The 24,927-nt window shown below is 40.2% G+C and overlaps 1 protein-coding gene across 1 annotated transcript in view; it reads left to right on the top strand.

Moving 5' to 3' along the window:
- LOC310946496 (netrin receptor UNC5C-like) overlaps positions 1-24,927 on the top strand; it is a 204,872-nt gene that overhangs the window by 151,660 nt on the left and 28,285 nt on the right. The window contains exons 5-7 of the mRNA XM_083912972.1: positions 7,013-7,193; positions 9,583-9,750; positions 10,032-10,196. Coding sequence (XP_083769098.1) covers positions 7,013-7,193; positions 9,583-9,750; positions 10,032-10,196 — 514 coding nt within the window. The remainder of the gene's footprint in view (positions 1-7,012; positions 7,194-9,582; positions 9,751-10,031; positions 10,197-24,927) is intronic.

Raw genomic sequence — 24,927 nt, 5'->3', positions numbered from 1 at the left:
TATGTGTGTGTGTGTGTGTGTGTGTGTGTGTGTGTGTGTGTGTGTGTGTGTGTGTGTGTGTGTGTGTGTGTGTGTGTGTGTTTGTGTGTGTTGGTTGGTGTTGGTGTGTTTGGCGTTTGTTGGTATTATCCTCTGATGAACACACACCGACAGCTATAGCCAATTGTCTGGGTTTGTGTCAAGAAAGCTGATGGCAACAGAAGAGAAAGATGGATGGTCTGTTACGCCAACACTCATCTCTCATTTTCCCTCTCTTCTCTCCCTCTCTCTGTCTGTCTGTGTCTGTGCCTCTCAATATGTTCTCTCCCACCTGCTCTCCATTTCTCCAGCTACTGTCAGTCCACTATTGTCTTTTTCTTAATTCCTATGTCCACCTCCACCTCTTTGTCCTCCTCTGACTCTATCTCATCTGCGCTCTTTTTCTTTTTGTTTCTTGCCTTCCTGCTTTAATGTCCTCCTTTTCTCCTTTCTTGTTTGTCTTTGTCCCTGTTTATTTTCTGCTGACTGGACTGACCAGCCTTTTGAGAACTGGGTTGGCATATTGCATTTTTTCTGTGTGTGTGTGTGTGTGTGTGTGTGTGTGTGTGTGTGTGTGTGTGTGTGTGTGTGTGTGTGTGTGTGTGTGTGTGTGTGTGTGTGTGTGTGTGTGTGTGTGTGTGTGTGTGTGTGTGTGTGTCTGTGTGTGTGTGTGTGTGTGGCTTTGTTAATATGTCTGTGTGAGCATAAATGCATGTGTGAGTGTTTGATAATGGAAACAAGCATGCCAATTACAGTAATGGCTCTCTAGATGCCAGTCAGAGCCAATAATGATGAGTGTGGCACATCTGGCAGTGTGCATATGTGTGTATCTGAGTGCATGTGCTGGTAGGGAGGGTGGGGTGTGTTTGTATAGGAGGGTGGGATGATTGGCAGAGGAATTATGCTTCTCTGAAATTACACATAAATGTCTCAGCAAAGCTTCATGTACAGTAGAAGAGTGTTTTTCTTATGTTAAAAGAATAGCCATAAAACCAGCCATATAAATTTGAGCTGTACCCATGCTGAAAGTTGGGAGCCCATCCACCACCCTACTACGTCACCTGATTTCCTTCTTTTCTCTGGATGTGATTAATTAATATGTGGATTACATATGACTTACAGTGCATTACTTTTCGTTGTTGAATGTACGAACATTGTATGAGGACAGCCTGGAGAACTGTAGTTCATGCAGAGAACCTGACACACACACATTCTCCTAATGTAAGAAAATGTATCGCAATGACCTGCCCGCCAAGCCAATTGATTGTGTGATTCAGCTCTCGTCTGGAGGCAGGTTTTAATTGGAAATGAAAAAAAGCAAGTGGCATTAAAAATGTACATATAAAAAGTGTGGGGATTTTGGATGGAGTGCAAAGCTGTTTTTTTTTTAGTTTTATGAATCAGCAACAGCATTAGCACATCATCAGGATGAGTCAGACAAATATGTGCCAAATTGATTCATAAACTTAAAAATATATGATAAAATTTGCATTGTGGTCAGACGATACAACATGAACTTTAATGGCTCCAACTCTTTGTATTTTCCCATCTTGATTGTCCCTTCATTGTCTCTCTCCTCTGATGTCCAACAACCCGGTCTCAGCTTGCCATTAAAATTAAGTGGCGAAGCTTGCTGCAGCGGTTTCGGGTGGTGGTGGGGGGAGGTTTGGATTATTATGGATGCATACATGATGAACGCTCTGTCCACGCCCACACATAGGTACTGTAATCACTTCGGTAGCTCTTAAAGCCACTCATCTGTGGTCTTATACGGATCCAGATAATATAGCTAATCAAGGGGATAATCATATTAACACTTCAGTGATTCCCACACATACACAATCACACACACACATACACACACACACACACTCACACACACACACACACACACACCCACACACACACACACACACACACACGCACAGCTCGATTTCCCTGCGTGTCTGATTACAGGACCAGATTTTTTTTGTAACTGGTCTATTTGTATTTCGTCATACCCTTATTGTGTATCTGTGTGTTTGCGCCTGCTGCTACTTTGAAAAATTAATGTTGTGATTCAGTGGCAGATTCTATCCATGGACCCTGTATCTCTGTGCTGTTATCAACTCCCATATGAGACTCTTTGTAGCGGCTCTACAAAGCATGTCATATTTTAGCATTTGTCATAGATATTCTTTGCTTTGTTATCTCACTTCTTGCTCTATGCTCTGCCATTTGTTTTGCTTTTGCAAGATTTACACTGTGTTTCTCTTTGTGACACAGTGTGACTGTGATGTTTCTGCTCTCAGTAGCAGAGACAGCAAAGCTTTGCGTTTCAAAACATTTTGTGCTGAACTTGAGTGCAACAAAAGAGAGTATATATCTATATATCTTGGCCTACTTTTATCTTACTCAGCATGCGACCAAGCTTTTGTTCTCCTGCCAAAGAAAGATGCATATTTCAATAGATTGTGCAATACATTACACTTTACTCCTGCCCTGATATTGCACAGCATAAGATGTGACATTTGTCCTTAAGTTGCGAGTAAGAAAACATATGTAAGTATTTACGTATTAGAATAAATCACTCCTCATACACATAGTGTATATTGTTATATCCAAACACAAGCATGGACAATATTAAGAACTGAGGAAAGAAACTTTTTCTTTTATATAATATTCATGGGGTCAATGTTTGAAATATGTAGGCAAATGAATGTGTAAGTCACTGGGTCAATCAGAAAGACAACATGAACAAAGTGAGTGTCTAATTCATCAGACAAAGCCTGTATCACTTTGAAAAGAAATCCATTTGATTTTTTTGTTGTTTTTTTTGTTTAAAGAACAAAAAGGAATGGACTCTTCTTGAACCTTTTTTAAATCCTGTTAAAGTTGAAACAGAGGACAAGAGTATTGCCTATGTTTGTGCACATGATAGTGTGTCAAAATGTGTATGTGTGATCACAGATTGCAAGCATTTGAAGTATCTTCACATATGCATGTATAATGCCGTAATTTCCTTTCTACACCATGGCAATAACCAAGAGGTGTGTGTGTGTGTGTGTGTGTGTGTGTGTGTGTGTGTGTGTGTGTGTGTGTGTGTGTGTGTGTGTGTGTGTGTGTGTGTGTGTGTGTGTGTGTGTGGGTGTGTCTGTGTGGGTAAAGTGAGACAAACGTGATGTGGGGGCGAGAGTTAAAATAACAAATACACATTCTCCCCTGGGGTTGGCTTGATCCAATCAGCCACCCTCTGCCATTCACACACAAACACTCTTTTACACCAGCTGTGGTTAATGATCCAGTGGCAGTGGTAGTATAGCCACCACATGTGGTCCCTTTGTCTGAGCCCAGTGGAGCACACATCAGTCTCACATGCTTCAGCCTTAAGGCATCATCAAAGGCCGCAGCTATTTTCAGTGCATCATCTCACCAGGGCTGACAACTAATATGAATTTAAGCTGCCAGCAAAGGCCTGTATTAGTATTATCATATGGGAAAATGATCCGGTAATGCATTTGTGAACATATATTATGTTAGAATGGCATTTTGTGCAACAATCACTAACGTCGCTATACAAGATAGATTACTTGAGAAACTGATTATATGAACACAGAATCCATGCAATGTAAGTCACAAATGTTGTTATTAGTTGTTTGTTGTACTTTTGCTTTCATCGTTTAGATGGTATAACAGTTACATTAAATGTGATGCTGTTATGCTTAACATTACAAGGTCTACTCAACAAGTAAGTCAAATAATTTAGGTCTGTGTGTGTTTTTACATTTATTTTTTAAATTCTTTTGATGAAAAAGATAACTTACTCTCATTTTTTTTTTGCATAATTTAATATTGGGAGGGGATGTGTTGCCCACATTGTATATTATAACTACTGCTTTGCGGCAACATTACTTTTGGTTAGATTCCAATGGAAAATAACAGATATTTGCCTTTGAGTATTACTTTTAGTTACAGACACACACAGGGTTATCTTCTGTGTGCTTGTTTTAGCGCTACAGCAGACATTTGCCAGAGTAAGCAATTTCTAAAGTAAAAAAGGTCCCCCAGGTTAATTGGAAGTGGACTTCAAATAGCTTTTTAAAAGAAGGTAGACATATTTGTGCTCATTGGTTTGTTGACTGACAGTAGTTTATTAACAGTGTTTGGAGGGAAAGAAGAAACTATAAAGCAAAGTCAGTAGTTTAACACATTAGCAGCTGAGTTTCCACATAAAGTAAGTGTAGAAAATATTAGAATAGAGATTGTGATGAGACAATTGTAGTAGTTATTATGTAAGTGTTTAAAGATGCTTGAGAGTTACTTAGCATGAACAAGACACTTGATTTAATTTGAGTCACTTTAGATGTTTTTTGTGTGTCCTCTTCCATGAGCTTTAGTGCCCCTGCTGTGTCAGGACTTTTTGAACAGTCATACTTTTTGTCCAGGGAATCCAGGGGCACGACATATGTGTGTGCTACAGTATTAGCCACTGCAGTCCCCAAATAAACCCAACAGAGAACTTTGGGAAATGTGCAATGTGGGAAAGTTGTGGCTATTTCCAACTGGTACTGTAAAAATAGCTTGCACTAGAAGAGACAGAGTATATGATATAATCCACTGACACTAACCATCTTGCATTAGAATGGTTGAATACAGACAGGATCCATTTGCATTCCCTGTGGGCTCATAAGGTAGCTTGAAAGGATATTTCACTTGGGATCATTTTCATTTTTTCAATCCTGGTTAAATTATTTCATTTCCCATCAATATTTCATGTCCCTAGGGTTGTTGGTTCCCCGTCAGAGTGCAGATATTTTGTAACAGCGCTTTGATCATCGGGAGGCAAATTCACAGACGATTACTGGTACCTTTTTTATTAAACTTGATATACATCATAAACCAGTAAAATACCATGTAAAAGTAAGCAAGAGACTTACTTACATGTCGAATAGTCTTAGGAAGAAGTGCACTGCCACAGTATGTGCTGTTGATTTAGGAATACAGGTCTACAACTGAATTTACTTATTTGTGAAGATTTATGAGGGCATGAGTTGGATCGTTTAAATTTACAGTGTTTTCTGCAGAGAAATCTTTGAGTAGTGATGCTAAGCTGTATTCATCTTGACTTTGACTGTTTATATTAGTTTTATATGGTTATAGTCTGACAAGTGACCTTGGATCTCTGAAAAGATTTATACTGTATTTCAGTGCTTCTTTGTGACCACAGTACAACTTATTTAACTATCCTGAGCATGAATAAAAATAATCCATATTACATGCATTGTATTTGCTTTTGTTTGTGAGACCGAGAGAGAACACCTACACTTTTTTTTCCACTTGTACCGTTCAAGGACAAACTCCGCTTGGACTGTGTATAGATATGTCTTGTATGTTTGTCTTAGTGTTTCTCTCTCAGTATAACCTTTACTTTGTAATACAAACTGAAAGGTCACACAGCATCTCACTAAAGATTGAGAATTCAAGGCCAGAGTGAGCCCCATGGCCAAAGAGCACTGCCCAATCTCTAAAGATCAGAGAGAGAGAGAGGCAGGTAGCATAACAGAGAGAAGAATGACAGCCAGGCTCGAGCAGGCAGCTGAAGAATAACACTAACTTTCCTCTTTTCTGTATCTGAGATTTCCATTTCCTAATGTGAAGGCAGGAGGAAATTAAACAATGTGGATTAAAAAAAGCTCAGACATTTATGTGCTTGCTATAAAGCTTGGACAGGCTGAATTTATCATTTAGCATTTGGACCAGTAAATACAGCACTCGGGAAATGTGATTAGGCTCGTAAATAGGATAGTTTCCCGCTGTCTTACCCTTCACCCAAGGTACCTTGCGAAAGCATATGCTCGGGACATTTTCCTCCTTTTCTACACTGCCACCCATACTGTGAAGGGTCCACTGTAGATCTTTGCTGTTACAGCCATATGATTTCTGTGATTCGATGCATAGGCAAGGCAAGTTTCTTTATATAACACAATTCAACAACGAGGTAAATCGAAGTACTTTACATGAAACATTAAAAACTTCAGAAAGAAACACTTCACACACAGATCAGGACATTTCTGAAAAATAACTTTAAGTCAATTGCAGTTGGGGTACAGTGCAAGCAGTTAAGAAATGATTGTGTTTACTGAAAGGCAGCGAAAAAACAGAAAAGTCTTCAGTCTTGATTTAAAAGAACTAAGACTTGCAGCAGATCTGCAGTTTTCTGGAAGTTTATTCCAGATATGTGGCACATAAAAACTGAACGCTGCCTCCTTATGTTAAGTTTTGACTCCGGGGACACAGAGCAGACCTGTCCCAGATGATCTAAGATTTCTGGATGGTTCGTAGCTGAGCAAAAGATCTGAAATGTATTTAGGCCATAAACCATGCAGTTCAACATCTTTCTTTAATTCAACATTTTTCTGTAGGCAATCATTGAATCACCCATTATTTCTGTTGTTATTTTTACATCATTGCCCGCAAAGTACATTTATTTGGTTGTGAATGTTATATTTCATTTCTAAAACATAGGTTTTTGCATCTTCCGCCTTACTTATGAACCTGGCAGATAACAAAACGATGATCACAAAGAGCCTCCTTTCTTCCACATATGTAGTTATTTACTTGGATTATGAATTTAGATATATTCTCAAAGCTTTCTGTGTTGAACAATGGGAAAACCAAAACAAGCTCATTCCAAAACACCCAAACTTGATTCTTTTCGCTCTGTTCATCCTGTTTTCACAAATGAACTGTTAAGGATGAACATCACTTTCAAAAACATTATTTTTTTCCTCAGGGCGGATCAGCTGTGAAAAGAAGATTATAATGTGGTCTTGTAATTTCCCTCAGCTGGCAAGATATAATGAAGCAAAAAACAACAGGGAAAAAATCCCGCTCGCTAGGGTGAAAGTTCTATGTTTTGGGACCTATCCATCACCCCAACCTGCCTTTTCTCTTTGTATATCAGAGGTGAACCTTTATACCAACCTTTATTTTCTCCTCTCTCTGTTTCTCCCAGGTGGAGTGGTTGAAGAACGAAGAGATAATTGACCCAGCAGAGGACAGAAACTTCTACATCACCATCGACCACAACCTGATCATCAAACAGGCACGTCTGTCTGACACAGCCAACTACACATGTGTGGCCAAGAACATAGTGGCCAAACGACGAAGCACTACAGCGACTGTTATTGTTTACGGTAGGTTTGCATAATTTTGTCTGAGTGTCTTTGTATGTGTGCGCAAGGAAAAAAAATTGCCACTACACTTTTTCTCTTTTCGGGAGTGTAGATGACATTTTTTACGTAAAGAAACACACAAAAAGTATGAATATCATATAATCAGATTGAGCTTAATATATATTATTCTATTTATATGTCGAATTACTTTTAAGTTTAGTTTTATTTATATGTTTTGGATGTTCCTGTAACACCACTACTAACACGTTGTGAAGTCACTTTTGCGTTCAAGTTTATTAAACAGTGAGTTGATTTCACTGCTGCTGAGGTTCTTCTTTTTTTGTGTCATCTCTCCAGTTCTTGGGCATGTGACAAAGTTTGCATACAGCACAACACCTGCCCTTACAGTATATAGTGTTTAGGGGGTGTTACCTTTGCAAGTAAACAATTATGAGCAGATGGGATTCATCATTCAGGACACCTGGGTAAGAGCAGATTTGGATGGTTAAAAATGTTGGTGCTTCTGGAGTTGACTTCTCTTATTGTTTCTCTTAACAGAAAATTAGGAGTAAATACAAGACTTATTTTTCATGTTGCTGCATGAGGCCCAGTGTGTCTGATCAGCCAAGCCAGCCCCCATCTGCTATATGAAATAAACTCTACTACCATGCCAGTACACTCTATTTGTGATTGGCCTGATATTCCCATATCACCCTTAACCTCACCCAATTAAAATCCACCAATGACGCCTTTATATTAGAACACTGGGGCTTTCCAAATGTCTGTGCTTTCAGCCAAGAGTCCCATCACCATATGAATTGTGCAGCATATGGCATGATAACAGCTGTGGAAAAAAAAAAAGCGTATAAAAACTTTAGCTGAGAAGAAAAAGCTTGTTGACAGAAGGAAAACGCTTCATATTTTCCATTTTTTTTCCCATTTTACAAAATGCCAACCTGACATGAGAGGAAACACTTTGAGGAAAAACAATGTATAGCAGAAAACACAGCACACACGCAGTGTTTCTCTCAAATATAACACTGTGTCTATTCACTCGGTGGAGTGTTTCAATCAACAATAAATGTGCATGTGTGCGTGTTCCTTGCAGACAGCGAGAGATGGAGTGGTTTGACACTGATGTATCCTTACAGAAATAGATTGTTCAATCTGTGGCTCAATCTTCTCAGCTCCAGAAAGGCCTGACTGACACTGTTGACAAGGTGAAATAGTAGCAGAAAAAACAGAGGAATATGGAGGGGGGTAGCTATAGATGGTGGGAGACAGGTGAGGAGAAAGGAGAGGCAGAGGAGAACATTGTGGGAGATGGCACATGAGTGAAGAAGAAGAAAAAAAAGAAAAACCTAAGAAAATGATGACAAAATGGACTTTACCTGATTCTACCAGTTACTTTTTCTCTGATGATTCATTCTAATTGGATGTTGGGAAAGGAGTGGGCAACATCCGTTGGCCGGAGACAGAGCTGTGGAGATGCAGCAGAGGAATTTCAACCCACCTCAGTCTCCTGATGTCAACTCTGTCTCTGGGTGTCCTTGTGACTCATTTTAACTTTTACCTGATTTCTCTCTTTCTGCTTGTGTCTCATCCGCCCCTCATCTTTGTCGGCACTGTGCTGCCACATTTTGTTTTTCACAAAAAAACAACAGTAATACAAAATAATGGAACAACAGTAGAGTCTAAATGTGACAGGATGCAGGGAAATCTTGTAGAGGTACAGAGAAAACAAGAGGAAGAGAGTGGATAAAGATGTGTTTTAGTGAGTGTAATCAGCGGGAAAATATTTCTACAGTAGTAGCAGCAACAAAATGTTGCCCAAGACTAGCCACTATGTGAGTGTGTGTGGTTTGGGTTTGCAGAAAAATCCAGCTGTTGTCACTCAACGTTAACAACTCAGCCTCAGGCATCTGAAAAACACATACTGAGTCCATCGAGACCGATAATTTAATTAAATCAAACAACACTTTAAAATCACGGATTTCACTGTGATACAGATACAATGTGAGAATAAACTGTGGTTCATGTGCAGTGAACAAGCAACAGCTGGCCAACAATATTCCACACCACAAAGGCAAATTGTGTCAAAAAGTGTGAGTGCAGTTGTGTTTATCAGTATAAAAAATACATATACTTCTTGTACTGTGGCTCTAAGTCTAATCACCTCTAGAATAAAGACAAACTTCCTATACAAGAAATCTAATACACATTTGCGATAGTATTTAGAGCTGAAGTTTAACAATCAGTTCTTTTGACAAACTGTTAACCAGCAAATACATGAAAAAGTGGAAATGAAATAAAAGATAAATAAATAGTTGGTTGATGTTTTGTTATAATGGCTGATTAATGCATGTATTCATAACTATATTGATTAAGTTACTGGTCTGTGTTGCCACAGTGAACGGTGGTTGGTCGACATGGACGGAGTGGTCAGTGTGTAACAGCCGCTGTGGACGGGGTTTCCAGAAACGAACCCGCAGCTGCACCAACCCTGCCCCTCTCAACGGAGGACTGCCTTGTGATGGACAGGCCATTCAGAAACTGCCCTGTACCACACTGTGCACAGGTAAGTCTATTCTAGTCCAATTTCATCTAGATTTATTAAGTTAGATCCCTTTTGTTTTGGTAAACTCTACTGTATCCACTTCACTGTATTATACTGTAGTTTATCCTATTCTTCTTTGTGCTATTTTACTCTGTCCTTAACTCAGCTGCATTCCACGTCTTTTGTACTTTTCTGCCCTATACATGCTACAATTTGGGAAGTTGGGACATAATTGAGAGCATTTTACTCTTTTCTTTCCCATTTTCATTTTCTTGGCTCTTTTCCCCATCCTTTCCCTCTAGTGGACGGTGTGTGGACAGATTGGAGTAAGTGGTCGGCCTGTGGGACAGAGTGTACACAGTGGAGGAGGAGGGAGTGTAACAACCCAGCACCAAAAAATGGAGGAAAGGACTGCGAGGGGCTGGTACTCCAGTCTCAGAACTGTACCGACGGACTCTGTATGCAAAGTGAGTTGACAATAATGAATCTTCTAGGGTAGAATCATCGCCGTATTTGTTCTTAATGTATTGAAATATGTCACATATCATACATAACCATGACAAATGAGTATGCCAATTCCTTGCAGTGTCTGTTTCAGATGGGAATTGACTTCAAAGTGAATTGACCCTGGATTTGGCAGGCCATTGGGGTGGTGATGCACAGTCAGATTTTTAGCTAAAGGGCAGGGGCAAGTGAAGTGTTACATGACAATTGAATAGGTTGATTAATAGTCATATTGAGAAATCCATAACTAGATATACTGTAGTATAAATCAAATGAACCCTTTAGGTGGTTGTGGCTCAGAGGTAGAGCGGGTCATTCTCCATTCGAGAGATCGGCGGTTTGATCCCCTGCTCCAGTCCGCATGTTGTAGTGTCCTTGGGCAAGACACTGAACACTGAACTTCAAATTGCTCCCTGTATTGTATAGAACATGTATATAAGTAACTAAGGGGAAATGTCAGCTGGTTTACACCTTTTCAATGTGATCCCTGACAGAAAACTTTAAAATAGTGATGTGACGTTCACAAATGAAACCGTTCTTTTGAATAGCTGTGTGGTATGAACGAAGGGAACCTAGTCATATTTGAGTGCCATTCTTTGTATATTTTTTCCCAGTTTTCACTGAATGCCCTAGATCTACAGGGCAGGGTTCATGCTCGCACAAACACTTCGCAGCTCTTCTGCCTCCTCATGTGGCTGTGACAGTGACAGTGACAACAGCAGCAGGCTGCAGGATGATAGTTACCCTAAAAAACACAACAAACAGAGATTTCTTTTTAAACATGCGTGACAGGCAGGCGTACATGCACAATGCCTAAACAGTATTTGCAGATGAACAGTAATTCCTGCCCCTTTAAAAAAGTGTTAAATATAGAACTCATCGCTCTCCTGAAATGATCTCGGAAAGGCTCTCGTAAATGAACGGAGCCATGAGATCCAGCACCCATCAGAGAATTAATTATTAATTACTAAGAAATGCTACTGTACACACTACAACTCAAGCGCTGTTGTAATGTTAGCAATGGACTCTGATATCCAAATTATCTGTAATTTCCTTAAAGATATTGTTCTTGAAGATGTTAGAAAATCACTCTTGAAAGAAAAAAACTGTCTCTTTGTCTGAACATTGATCCAGTTATTGACAACACTATTAGACAAAGCATTTGTGTCCAGCTAAACCATTTAAGTCAGTAGGCTCTGGCAGGCTTGCCAACATGGTTGTTCTGAGATGTTGCACCAGGGAGACATGCCATTCAAACTCTTGGAAATGATTGTAAATATCATTGCTTCATCCTCTTTTTCATCTTTTTCATCTTTCATCTAGCTTGTGTATGTGTTTATTAGTGTTGCAGTAAAGTTTGGCAGTTTTCCTTTTCTTCTTCCAGTCCTTATTTCTCACTTTTTTCTTTATAATTTATTTTTCCCACAACTTCTCTTCCTCACCAGTCCTCTTATCTAACTCCCTAGTCCCCCAGCAACCACTACTACTCTTTACATTAAGTCTCCTATCCTCATTGCCATCTTTCTTACCTCTTCCTCTCAGACCCTCTGGTTTTATGCCTTCCTCCAGGATCATTTCGCCTTTTTTTTATAGTGATTCACTTCTGCTCTGCTTTACACATGTACTTTATTGTTCTGTGCACATTGTGGATGATGTATAGGAGGGGCTTTTGAACGTCATCATTAGTCTTAGTTTTCCCACTTTCTAGTCTATTACTTAAGTCAAAAACACCTGTTTTCTAAGGAAAGTAATGATAGAAAATGGTGTGGAACAGTAATCCAAAATCCCCTTACTATTTCATGATTTCTGAAACCAGTGAAAGGAGAAAGGTGTGGTAAAATTCTAAACCACATGGAAAATGTGGGCTGAGACATAACAGCACAAATATAGCAGCAGCAGTTTTTCCAAGGTGGAGGCAATTATATTTGTTGACTTGTAGGAATAGTGCTTGTTACTCCCTGGGCTCAGAGTAATTGGCAGACAAGCATGCAACGTAGAGGGAAAGAGAGAGAGAGGCCTGTCAGAGTGAAGAGAAGAGAGAAAAGGAAAAAAGAAAAAATAAGTGCACATACAGAAGCTTCACTTTGCTTATAATTATGCCATCAGTTGTCACTGTTCTTTCTTTTTCACACAACATGGCAGCCATGGAGAGATTTTACCTCAATGGCAAAATTATTAGACTCGGCTCATCTCTGTATTGGTCTGAAGAAGTTTCATAACAAAGAATACTGTGTGGAACATTTTTTAGAGTGAAGTTAAAATTGACCCGACAGTTAAGAAAAAATAATTCTGCCTCTTAATATAATAAAATTAATATACATTACTGATACCACCATATTTATGTAAATTATACAGTATTTTGACCTTCATTTACCTGAATATTGTCTTGAGATTGAACACTAATTTTAAGTATTGCAAAAACGTTCAGCCAAACAGTTATGTCCTTTTAATCGCAGGACTTTTACTGAATTTGATATAAGAGCTTATCTGTCCTATGTGTTGCTTCCAATACATATGACAAATACTTAAATCATATCACATATTGGTCTCATGTAAGAGGATATATATATATATATATATATACTAGATATATATTGCTGCATAAAACCTACATATTCTCATTATCTTATTTCAGTTATGATTCCATTTTTTTCAGGGTTTGGGCTTTTATGGTAATTGGTAAAGAATATTTATGGTTCTATGATATATATTTCCTATCCTGTTGTGTTGTCTGGCTTGGGCACTCTTAAAATAGTTGAAGAATTTGAATCTCAAGGAGGCATTCATGTTCAAATAAAAGTAAAATTAATTAAATAGTTCTGTTCAGGAGAAATATACTTCAGTGAACTATCAGTGAACTCAGCTATTGCTCTTGTGCAACCAGAGTGGATAGTAGTGATGAATTAATAAATGGTCTATGCCATGAGCAATGGAGTAATAGTATATAATTCTTCAGAAAGCATTGCCCATAGGCACATTATTGACAGAAGTTACTGTATTTGCAGAGCCCTTCCCACTGTATTATATACTGTGTCTCTGCTCCATCGAAAGGACTCTCTGAGGCCTGGGAGGTATGGCCACATAATCTGGGATAAAACCTAAAGAGGTATAGATTTGGGCTCATTTCCCCTGATTGATTTTCTGTCTTTAAAATGACTCGACAGACGTGGTTTTATGTCAGCACTAATGTTTCTGCTGTTTCCTTTAGCATTTACAGGAATCCATGAAGTGTGTGTGTGTGTGTGTGTGTGTGTGTGTGTGTGTGTGTGTGTGTGTGTGTGTGTGTGTGTGTGTGTGTGTGTGTGTGTGTGTGTGTGTGTGTGTGTTGTTAAAGGGGGGTTCTGCATGCGCAGCATTTTATAGGTAGAGTATATTTGAAAGGCTTGAAGTGATTCATGTAATGTTTTGCCATTTGGTTTATGAATGATGTTTTTTTTAAATGGGATCTTTACACAGACTGAAAATGGGTCATTGCTGATATCCAACTGGCATTGACAACATTTGCACTAAGTTGTTTTCGCATCAGTAAAACACAAAAATGTTTCCTCATTTGGTGTAGAAAATAGGTCATTGCGCTGTTGGTTCAACAACAGATATAAACTACAATTTTAGTTCTGTATCTCAGCATCCCTGCCCTTTCCTTCTACTCATGGGGACATGAAATCTAGTTGTCTTCACCAGCTCCACCTCTGGTTGAAGCGATACTGCACATACTGGAATGTCCATTATATTGACAATTTTTATTTATTTCACAAATAACAAATAACTAACATTTCTCAAGTGGGAAACAGCCACCTATGTGTGTAAAAACAGTATTTGTCTAGTTTCAAATTCATATAATACTAATAAATATGTCTAATAGGATAAAAAGTTATGAAGTGATGACATGTCATATCCAAAAGGTCAGCATCACTGTAACATCATATGTTCCTGTCCTTTATTTAACGCCATAACTCAGCAACAGAAAGAAAGACTTTTGGTTGAATGCTGAATTCAAAGTCTTAACCACATACCATATATTATGTAAGTCTGTACAGTTTGGATGTAAACTGCAACTTCACTGGTTGGCTCAGAGATACAACCGCAAGGCAGTAGTTCTAGTTATTTTAAAACTGTTTTAATCACTATCAACAAACTTTTTACTACCAGTACTGTCCCACATTTATCTTTTTTATTATTTCTTTTGGGATTTTACTATTGAATTGTTTTTGCTCTGTCCTGTTTTTAATACCCGTGCTATTGATTTCTATCTTTTGTAAAGCACTTTTAGCTGCATTTTATGTTATGAGAGGTTTTATATAAATTAAGTGTATAGTTATGATTATTATTATTGATATTTATTGCAAAGAGTGTTTGCTGGTTTAAAAAGTAGAGTTTCAGAGTTCCATGGTTGTGAATTAACTGATAATGTCAATGTAAAGGGGAAGTTAATGTTTAACATACTGTAGTTGACTTTGTGCTCAAAGAGCACTTTAACTTTTTCTCTTTTTTCTCATTCTCTCTCCACCAACACCTCCCGCCTCTCTATTCATATCTTCCATCGTCTCTTTCTGACCTTTTTCTAAAGCTGTCCTGTTAAATCCTGAGAGGTAGAAATCCATTTGACCTCACTTCTGCCCCGCGTGAAGTACCTTCTCTCTTTTTGTGTTTGTTTATCAATGTGTGTGTTTGTGTGCGTGTGCGTGTGTGTGTGTGTGTGTGTGTGTGTGTGTGTGTGTGTGTGTGTGTGTGTGTGTGTGTGTGTGTGTGTGTGTGTGTGTGTGTGTGTGTGTGTGTGTGTGTGTGTGTGTGCGTGTTTCTGGTCTTGTGACAGAAGTTGTAGGTAGAAATTGTTTTTGTTGTTTTATATATTTTGGCCTGTTGACATTTTTCTGACACATCGATCAGGATTCTTGGAACAGATTCAGTCAGAGCTCTACTGTGTCATCCTTGAGAGCGTGACATTTCTCTCACTACCTACTCTGTGTGTGTGTGTGTGTGTTTGTGTGTGTGTGTGTGTGTGTGTGTGTGTGTGTGTGTGTGTGTGTGTGTGTGTGTGTGTATGTGTGTGTGTGTGTGTGTGTGTGTGTGTGTGTGTGTGTGTGTGTGTGTGTGTGTGTGTGTGTGGGTACACCCTTGTGTGAATGTGTGCTACAGAGCAAATCAAATCTGCTGTGTGGTCTCTAAAACCACAAGTAATCACCAGAATTACTGGCTTTTATGCAACTTTAGTGTTACTATAGAACATTATATCACGTTTGTGTCGTATTATACAAAGCGATCAGCTGTTTCAGCAGGCACTGCAGAGCATCAAACAAGTCATCGCTCCATTCTCCATGGCTCTATTCTTCCCACTTTGGTTTCTCCTCCCCCTTGTATTAGCTTTTAATAAATAATTTACGCTTCATTTTCCTGCCATAATTTTTTCATATTTGTTTGAACAATTGTGTTGTTGGAATTGGAACATGATCCGTTTCTTTCATGGCATGTTGCTCCTACTATCATCAGTCATATTAGTGATCATCACAGGTATTAGTCAGCACGACATTTGTAAGATGCAGTCATGTAAATGCAGTCATTCGCTATCGTTAAGTCATGTTATACAAAAAAACGTTCTTAAACACTTGAATTCATGCCAACAGTGTAGCTGAGCCCACCTGCATAGCTAAACAGAAATGCCACATCATGTCTGTCATCTGCCCACATGTCTTACTTTATACTTTTCACATAGCTCCACTTAACCCCTTCATTTTTTCTTGTTCTTCGGTGATGATCAGTGTGTCTTATACATCACAATGGTCTTGCAAGAAGCTTTTAAGTGCACCATGTTGCTGTGTTTGTCTTTATCAATTATACACCAGCACTTCAATAATACATCAGTACATCAGCAGTTCATCTGTGTCATAGGCCTCCTGAGTGGACCACTCAGCATGACACAGCAATAACCGTCTTAGAGACACTAGGGCTTCTATAATTTTCCTTTTTTCTTATTTTCCCTAATAAGCTTCTATTGTTTGTTTTCAGACCTCTTGGTATTGATTTGTGGACTAAGACAACTAAACTTAATGTAGAAGAACAGAAAAGTTAGAAAGAAACAGAGAAACTTTGGCATGTTAAGGCGTTTTTATGTCCATGTCCTGCCATGTTTGTCCCTTTTTCATTTGACTTATTTGTTTGATTTTGATTGTTGTATTCCTCTCCCTTCCTCCATCCATTCCACCATCCCCTTTTTTTCTTGTCCAAAGGTTCATTGTTTCAGATGTCCACTGAGCCCAAAGAAAAGAGTGATTTGGGAATCCCATGTAAGTTGATGTTTTATGTTTTATCATGATCCATTTTCCTCTTGTCTTACTCATCTTAGTGCTTATTTCTCTGATTGGCCTTTGTCTCATACATTTTTGTGTTTTATTGTTACATGTCCTTTTGAGTTGCTTGATAAGAGTTTTGCCCTTGTTTTATGATCTGTTCCCTTCATGTGCAATCTTTTTGCTGTGCAGATCAAAGAAAAGTCATCAAACAGTAGCTTCACTAGTTCATAAACTTCATTCTGTTCGGACAAAAAAAGTCATGGTAGAGTCATAAATTACACCCTTGCTTACATGATGGAAATAAGAGTTTTAAGTCTTATTTTCTAAATGATTTAACTAAATATCTATAGTTGACTTTCCATGCCATTTCATTTCATTTTCCTTTTACTGAAACTGCAGTACAAAGAAAGACAAGAATGCCTGTTGCAATTTGTAAAATATGACATCACACAAAAAGAACAGGAACATCATAAACTTAACTTTACAGGTTATGTGTGGAAGTATAACTACTAATAACTTTCCGTTATACAGTAAGTATTTACCAGCCACGACAGCAACGCTGGTATTGTTTTAACCTTGTGAGTCTGTGTGTGTGTCATCGTTGTTAAAGGTGGTCCTGGAGACACGTACTGTAGCAGAAAATATTACAGAGGTGGTTTTAAGAATTTTGCCAGGTGTTTATCTGTCTGTCTGTGGCCAGATACCATCAATGTGATAGCTTTGCAACTGTGCTTGATGCAGTCACGAAACTTCATAGGTGTGTATTTGAGTTTAAAATTAAAGCAGAGCTAAAAGATGGGTTGGATCTGAGCCAGGGAGCTGGTAGAAAGGGAGGTCGAAAGTATGGAAAAGGCCATTGCCTGAGCACTTTACACCCCTGGCCCGGTTTGGTGTTGTGTCTGGTGTAACCACATCGCCAGATGCTCTCTAGTTTATCATTATTTTCCATCTACCTTTACTGTATATTGTACTTGTCTTGCATAGGAGGTCTACTTAAATGCAATTAGCCTCAATACACAGTATATCAATCATTTAAAATATATGCAGGAGTCCCGAGTTGTGTTTGGGAAGTTAATTCACCTCGTTGGCAACAGATCCCTTTAATGGACCTGATTCTTTCTTTTTTCCTGTCTGATAGCAGTGACTTGATTCACCACCAGTTGACTTGATTCACAGTTTGTGAGTTTGTTGCAGCTGTGGTCATTTTCGAGAGTAGCCAGCCAGCTTTGGATCATTGCCAAAGTAGGGAATTTGCCTTAGTTCTGAACACTTGTTTCATGTTTACAAGCGTATTGGCTCACTGAGAATTCAATGGAGCATGTTTAACCCACGGACACTGAACTGAGGGAAATTTGGATTTGGTTCCACTGTTTCCCATCCTCTTTGAAGTTTCCTTCACATGAATGATTAATATGTCAAATAAGCCTTTTGCTAAATGCATAATTTGTAGAAGTGGGGAAGGCACAAGATCACCTGGCAAGGGGAATATTTTTTGGGAGGTATGAAAGCTACTGAATAAGTAAAAAAAAAAGGGTGAGAGATGACAATAGGGTGTAAAAAATATATTAAGCTGCACTTGCTATCATCTTAGTGCTCTCTACTGCTGTTTCCTCAAAGTAACATAATGAGAGAGATTTACTACAAACACAGAAATTGAGGTGCAAGAGGGAAAGGACCTCTGCCATTTATTATTATCCTGCTTTTTACTTCTCTCATTGCAGGAGCTCTTGTTTTTATCTTCAAAGCAATCTTTGAGCGCCTGTGATGTATTCTAATGACTCTCGTTTAGTGTCTGCTGAAACTGTTTCATCATCCCCATTTGTTTTGTGAGATGACTAGTCCGAGACAGATACAGACATGGAGAGAACACTGGAGATGAGATATAGAGCGACCATTGCTAATTTAGCAGATTGTCACTCTGTTTTTTTTATATATTCAAAAATTAAATCTGTAAAATTAGCATTGGGATGTTGCATGAGTGTCTTTTGGACAAGCTGGAGTATGACTACAGACATACACAGAATATAATGTGTAATGCATAACTCAAATTATACTTTACGCATGTCCACGTGGGATCATCATCATCATGCAGCATGTCCTCCTATGCACCCAATGCAGTATAAACAGAACTGCTGCCCTATGCCCTGTCCATATCGGGACCTAAATCAGATTACAAATGCAGAACTGACCCCCTCCATATCTGGTTAGACATCTTATAGCTGTGTTGGCAAAATCAGATTGTGCATTCAAAGCTGTCAGTTAAAGGGGTGACATGGAAGATTTGCACTGTGCCAATGCAGAGCCATGACCATACTGTGTGTGCAAGGAGGTGAAAGAGTATTTGGGAAATACCAGAGAGGTGCTGAGATATCTGTTTCCAGAACATGGCTCTCTGCCCGTATTCTCTTTTTGGGAATACAACCTCCATACCAGCAGGGATTTTAAGACAATGGCCGTCTTTTCCGATGAATTAGTTATTGATTTTGAGACAAGTGACAACTGATTGTGGTCTACTTACACTGTTCACTTATGCAACACTTATTCACTTATTCAACATTAAAGTTGGAGGTTGGTTGTCACAGGATATCGCATAACACAGAATTATAATTACCACTGATCTGTTTTTCATTTGCGACCCAATTAGTTGTCCGCTTATGTGTCTTTTTGAGAATGTGACCCGGCTTTTTTTGTCAGCCTCTCCAGAAACAATCAACTTATTGTGGTGGAGAGGTTTGTGTGTCCCTGTGAACCTGAGGGCTGTGTTGTCTGGAGCCTGGTCATCCTGGTAGGGTCTCCTATGGCAGAGTGGCCTCAGGCGCTGGGCCGAAATAAGAATGGTTCACAAAGACAACATGCAAAACCGAGGAAGAGGAGGAAAGACCCTGCCCAGAGGAAGCCTGTCTGGAGACAGGCCCAGGCGGAGGGCTCGCCGGCGAGCGCCTGGTGGCCTGGTTTGCCACGGAGCCCAGCCGGGCACAGCCTGAAGAAGTGATGTGGCACCGCCCCCCTCTCCATCCTGTAGTCCTACCACTCACAGGAGGAGCCGCTGCGCTGCTGCATGGGTGGAAGTGAAGGTGAGGGGCCTCAACGTACCAGACCAGGGCAGCAGAGGCTGGCTCTGGGGACGTGTACTGTCACCTCTCTTGGGAGGAAGGAGCCGACGCTTGTGCGGGAGGTGGAGTCTAAAGGTCAAGGTCTCTTCAACATTGCGTGGAAGTCTGGGACAGTGCCAAGGGAGTGGCAGCCTGGGGTGGTGGTTCCCCTGTTCAAAAAGGGGGACCAGAGAGAGTGTGCCAATTACAGGGTCATCACACTACTCAGCCTCCCTGGTAAAGTCTACTCCAAGGTGCTGGAAAGGAGGGTTCATCCTATAGTCGAACTTCAGATTGAAGAGGAACAATGCGGATTCCATCCTGGATGTGGGACAACGGACCAGCTCTTCACTCTCACAAGGATCCTGGAGGGGGCCTGGGAGTATGCCCATCCAGTCTACATGTGCTTTGTGAATCTGGAAAAGGCATATTACTGGGTCCCCTGGGAGATACTGTGGGAGGTGCTGTGGGGGTATGGGTTGAGTGAGTCACTTCTTAGGGCCAATCTCTGTACACTCAAAGCAAGAGCTGGGTTGGCCTCCACCAGGGCTGCGCTTTGTCACCAATCCTGTTTCTGATTTTCATTTACAGTAAATTTAGGTGTAGTCATGGTGGGGAGGTGTTGCAGTTCGGTGGGCTGAGGATCTCATCTCTGCTCTGATGGCATCATCCGTCAGTGAACTTCAGCACTCACTGGATCGGTTCGTAGCCAAGTGTGAAACGGCTGGGATGAGGATCAGCACCTCTAAATCTGAGGCCTTGACTCTCAGCAGGAAACCGGTGGATTGCTTACTCCGGGTAAGGAATGAGTCCTTACCCCAAGTGAAGTGAAGTACCTTGGGATCTTGTTCACAAGTGAAGGGATGATGGAGCGTGAGTTTGGCCGGAGAATCGCAGCAACAGGGGCGGTATTGCAATCGCTTTACGGCACCGTTGTGATGAAAAGAGAGCTGAGGTCTACTGGTCAATCTTTGGTCCTACCCTCACCTATGGTCATGACCGAAAGAACAAGGTCACGGGTACAAGCGGCCGAAATGGGTTTTCTCAGAAGGGTGGCTGGAATCTCCCTTAGAAATGGGGTGAGAAGTTCGGCCATCCGTGAGCAACTCGGAGTAGAGCTGCTGCTCTTTTGCGTTGAAAGGAGCCATTTGAGGTGGTTGGGGCTTCTAGTAAGGATGCTCCCTGGGTGCCTCCCTAGGGAGGTGTTCCAGGCACGTCCAGCTGGGAGGAGGCCTTGAGGAAGACCTAGGACTAGGTGGAGTGAGTGAGTATTTGTGTCAGTCACAGACCAGCTTGGCTTGAAGTGATGAGAATGACAGGAAGTTCCTGAGCTGTAGAATTGTATGGAGGAGACAGCTTTTGCCAGTATTTTGTGATTCATACTTGTGGCCAACAGACACAGGTTGGATAAAACAAGTTGTATTGAAAGCCTTGTATTCAGCCCATTCATTAAAAAGCTACAATCGCATATATTACAGGGTTGTTACACAGTGCGTGCCATCTAAATGACTTTTATATACCTGTACAGAGTTGTTTGTTGTCATAAAAATACACCCTCTGGCTTTAGTGACTCTAAAGTCACTCCATATTTTATTTCCTGGCACCAAGTTTTGTTCCACCATAATACAGAAAATAAAGATAAACACATTTGCAAATGACTGCTCGCTTTTTCTCTCTGACGTCTCTCTTCCGTTCATCCCTGCCAGTTACTTAGAGCGGATATGTGTGCCAGGAGTGCAGTATGGGTGGTGTTTACATGTTTGTGCCAAGCAAGATCAAAAAGGCAGTTGAATGAGTTTCAAGTAGTGATTGTCCACAGCTCTGCTTTGGATGCAGATCACAGAGAAGATAGAGATGAGCTAAGCTGAGTTATCCTTGTTTCCCCCTTCTTTAAATCCTTTCCATGGCAGATTGGACAGAATCTGAGAAAGACAAAAAGCTCAGCCAATCGATAGACAGCAATCCATGCTGACTGAGGGGGAGCCGCTTCTGTGTCACTAGCCCATGTGTAATAAAGAGAGAAAGAGCGAGAGAGAGAGAGAGAGAGAGAGAGAGAGAGAGAGAGAGAGAGAGAGAGAGAGGAGAGAGAGAGAGGAGAGAGAGAGAGAAAGAGAGAGAGAGAGATAGAGAGAGAGAGAGAGAGAGAGAGAGGGAGAGTTCAATTGCAATTTTCAGAGCCCAAAAGGTTCACTCACTCGCACATGTGCACAATGAACACTGGCAGAATAATTTTTGTTCTGCAACGAACGACCATTTGGCCTTAATCACATACACTCGAACACACTGTTCAATCTTGTTGTAGTAAGGTAACACTCACATGCAAAATTATGAGAAATTGCAAGAATTATTTTCCAGAAAAAGAAGGTTAAGGTGGTACTTTAACAAAAAATTGTACACATTTTCGACACCCCTTGAGCACATTTCACCATCATGTTCCCTAATGCCAAATACCAAAATTTCCTAAACCATTGTAAAAAAAATCAATTTATAAAATTGACTATTTAGTTATTAGTGCTTTTAATACAATACATATAGCAGTACTTGCACACACAAGCATGGATGCATGATCATACATAGACAAAGCACAGCAAATGACACTGATATGTAGCTATCACCTGAGCTGTTGTAAGAAATATAATGGACAGTTGCCTATGGAAGTAGGAGAGTCTCTCATACACACACACACACACACACACACACACACACACACACACCACTGTCTCCATGCCAACTGTCTGCAAATTGTCTAAATTTGACTCTGATAGATCAATATGATCATTCTCAGAGTCCTCAGCAAGTTTCTTTTTCTTCACATTTGTGTATAGCACCTGGTGTGTGTGTGTGTGTGTGTGTGTGTGTGTGTGTGTGTGTGCGTGTGTGTGCGTGTGTGTGTGTGTGTGTGTGTGTGTGTGTGTGTGTGTGTGTGTGTGTGTGTGTATGTGCGCGCGTGTGTGTGTGTGTGTGTGTGTGTGTGGGTGTGTGTGTGTGTGTGTGCGCGCATACGTGTGTATGTCCCGACCTTTAGAACAGAACATTCTCCCTCCTATAGAGAGCTGTCAGATATTTCTTGCTAGACAAACATATTGCTTATTCAATTCCTCTCCTATTTTTAATCTAAAACCTTTTAGCCAGGCTTGCAGGCAAGTGCTACGAACATGAAACGGCTTGTAAAGATGATAACTTGTGGACAAAAGTTAACATGGCTGTGTGGATGTGTTCATGTCTGCCCACACATTCATTGTCAGTGTCAGTGCTCACATGAGTGCCCATGAAAATGAACATACTATAGATGCATTGCTAACAGCACTTTCGCAGACATGTGCTCCTTCTTCATTCTATCACTGCCCATTTTGTCATTCTGGATTGACAAAGCAGAGCATTGGGCCACATCTTTTGTCAACAAAAGGCAGCCTTTTATTCAATTACATTTTATTTATAGTGCCAAATCATAACAAAAGCTATCTCAAGACACTTTATATATAGAGTAGATCAAGACCCCACTCTATGACTTATTCATGGTTTACAGAGACCCCAGAATTCTCCCATGAGCAGCAACAAGTCACACTATATTTAATAATAGTAATAATTATTATTATTGTTATCATATACAATATTAATATCATGAACGGTGCAGGGAATAACTGAGAGGAGCGGGACCCAAATGCAGACATGGTCACTGAGTAAGAAGTAAACAAACGTTTAATCAAAAAACAAATAACAAACGGGTGTAGACAACGAAGAACAAACATGGGGATCAGGAGACAAAGACGAACGGGTGGTGGAAAAACAGGAACTCAGGAAACTAAAACAAAAGAAACAAAGAAACAGTTAATGAAAAACAGAGCAACAGGGATGAAACAAACGAGCATGGGTAATTGGGAGACAACCAAGAGAGACACGATACCACTAAATGCAAAAACGGTCTGGCGCCGAATGTGAGCCACATCCTGCTTTTTATTCCTCCAATGCTGACGAACTGATGAGCCACAGTTGGGCGGGACCACGCCTACCAGCAACAACAGACAAACACAAAGGGAAAGACACAAGCAGGGAGAAACAGACAGAGGGAGACAAACTCACACAAAAGGAAGAGGGAAGAGACTGACCGAACCGGAATCCTGACAATTAATCCAGCAATGTTGTGCAAACAGTGGCAACGAAAACCTTTCCTTTAACAGGCAGGAACGTCGAACAGACCCAGCTCTATAGAGGACAGCCATCTGTCTTGACCGGTTGAGGACAAGGAAAAAGAGAGAAAGAAACAGACAGACAAATGGACAAACAGACACAAAGACAGACACAAAGACAGACAGAACCGTCCAAGAGATGCAAGCAACCACACACAAAACCACCACAAAAGTAACCATGACTATAATATCTATAGTAATGTGAATATGAGTTACATGTTATGGCAGTTAATATACCAGTGATATAAATAGTGGCAACAACCACAGCTGTGATAGAATATGATAATGATAATAATTATGGTGGTAAATATGATCAATGATATGAGTAGTAGTAATAACAGCTGCGATACAATGAGAAATACATCTGATATTGTTTTTATGGCTATAAATTTTAGAATTCATAAAACTAATGATATAGCAGCTGGAAGCATCACGCAGGACCAAGGCAGCAGGCACCACCACGATCAGCAGAGACAAAGACGAGCACAATGACTTCAGGGAAATAAGTGAATTAGTACAATGCATTGACGGGACATGAATGATACAGATAGAGAGGATTGTAACTCACAGAATATCACAGGAACAGTATTATCCTCCGGCAGACTAGGCCTATATCAGCATGACTAAGGGCTAGTCAGCCCTAACTATAAGCTTTATCAAAAAGGAAAGTCTTAGGTTTGCTCTTAAATATGGGGATGTCTGCCTCCCGAACAACATTTAGGAGTTGGTTCCACAGGAGAGGAGCTTGATAGCTGAAGGCTCTGCCTTTCTGCCATACTCCTGTTAGAGACTCTAGGGACAACAAGTAGCCCTGCTTTCTCAGAGCGCTGCGATCTAGTCGGGTTATACGGTACTATGAGCTCTTTAAGACACAATGAAACCTGACCAATAAGAGCTTTGTAGGATTTTAAATTATATTCTAGATTTTATGGGTAGCCAATGCAGAGAAGCTAATACAGGAGAAATGTTTTAGTCAGTACACAAGCTGCAGCATTTTGGACCAATTGGAGACATAATTATTGGAGCAGCCTGATAATAAGGAGTTGCAGTAGTCCAGCCTAGAAGTAATGAGTGCATAGACTAGCTTTTCTGCATCTTTCTAAGGCACAATGTTCCTAATTTTAACAA

Source organism: Echiichthys vipera (genome assembly GCF_963691815.1).
Source record: "Echiichthys vipera genome assembly, chromosome: 4".
Lineage (NCBI taxonomy): Eukaryota > Metazoa > Chordata > Actinopteri > Perciformes > Trachinidae > Echiichthys > Echiichthys vipera.
This window is presented reverse-complemented; position numbering and strand designations above follow the sequence as displayed.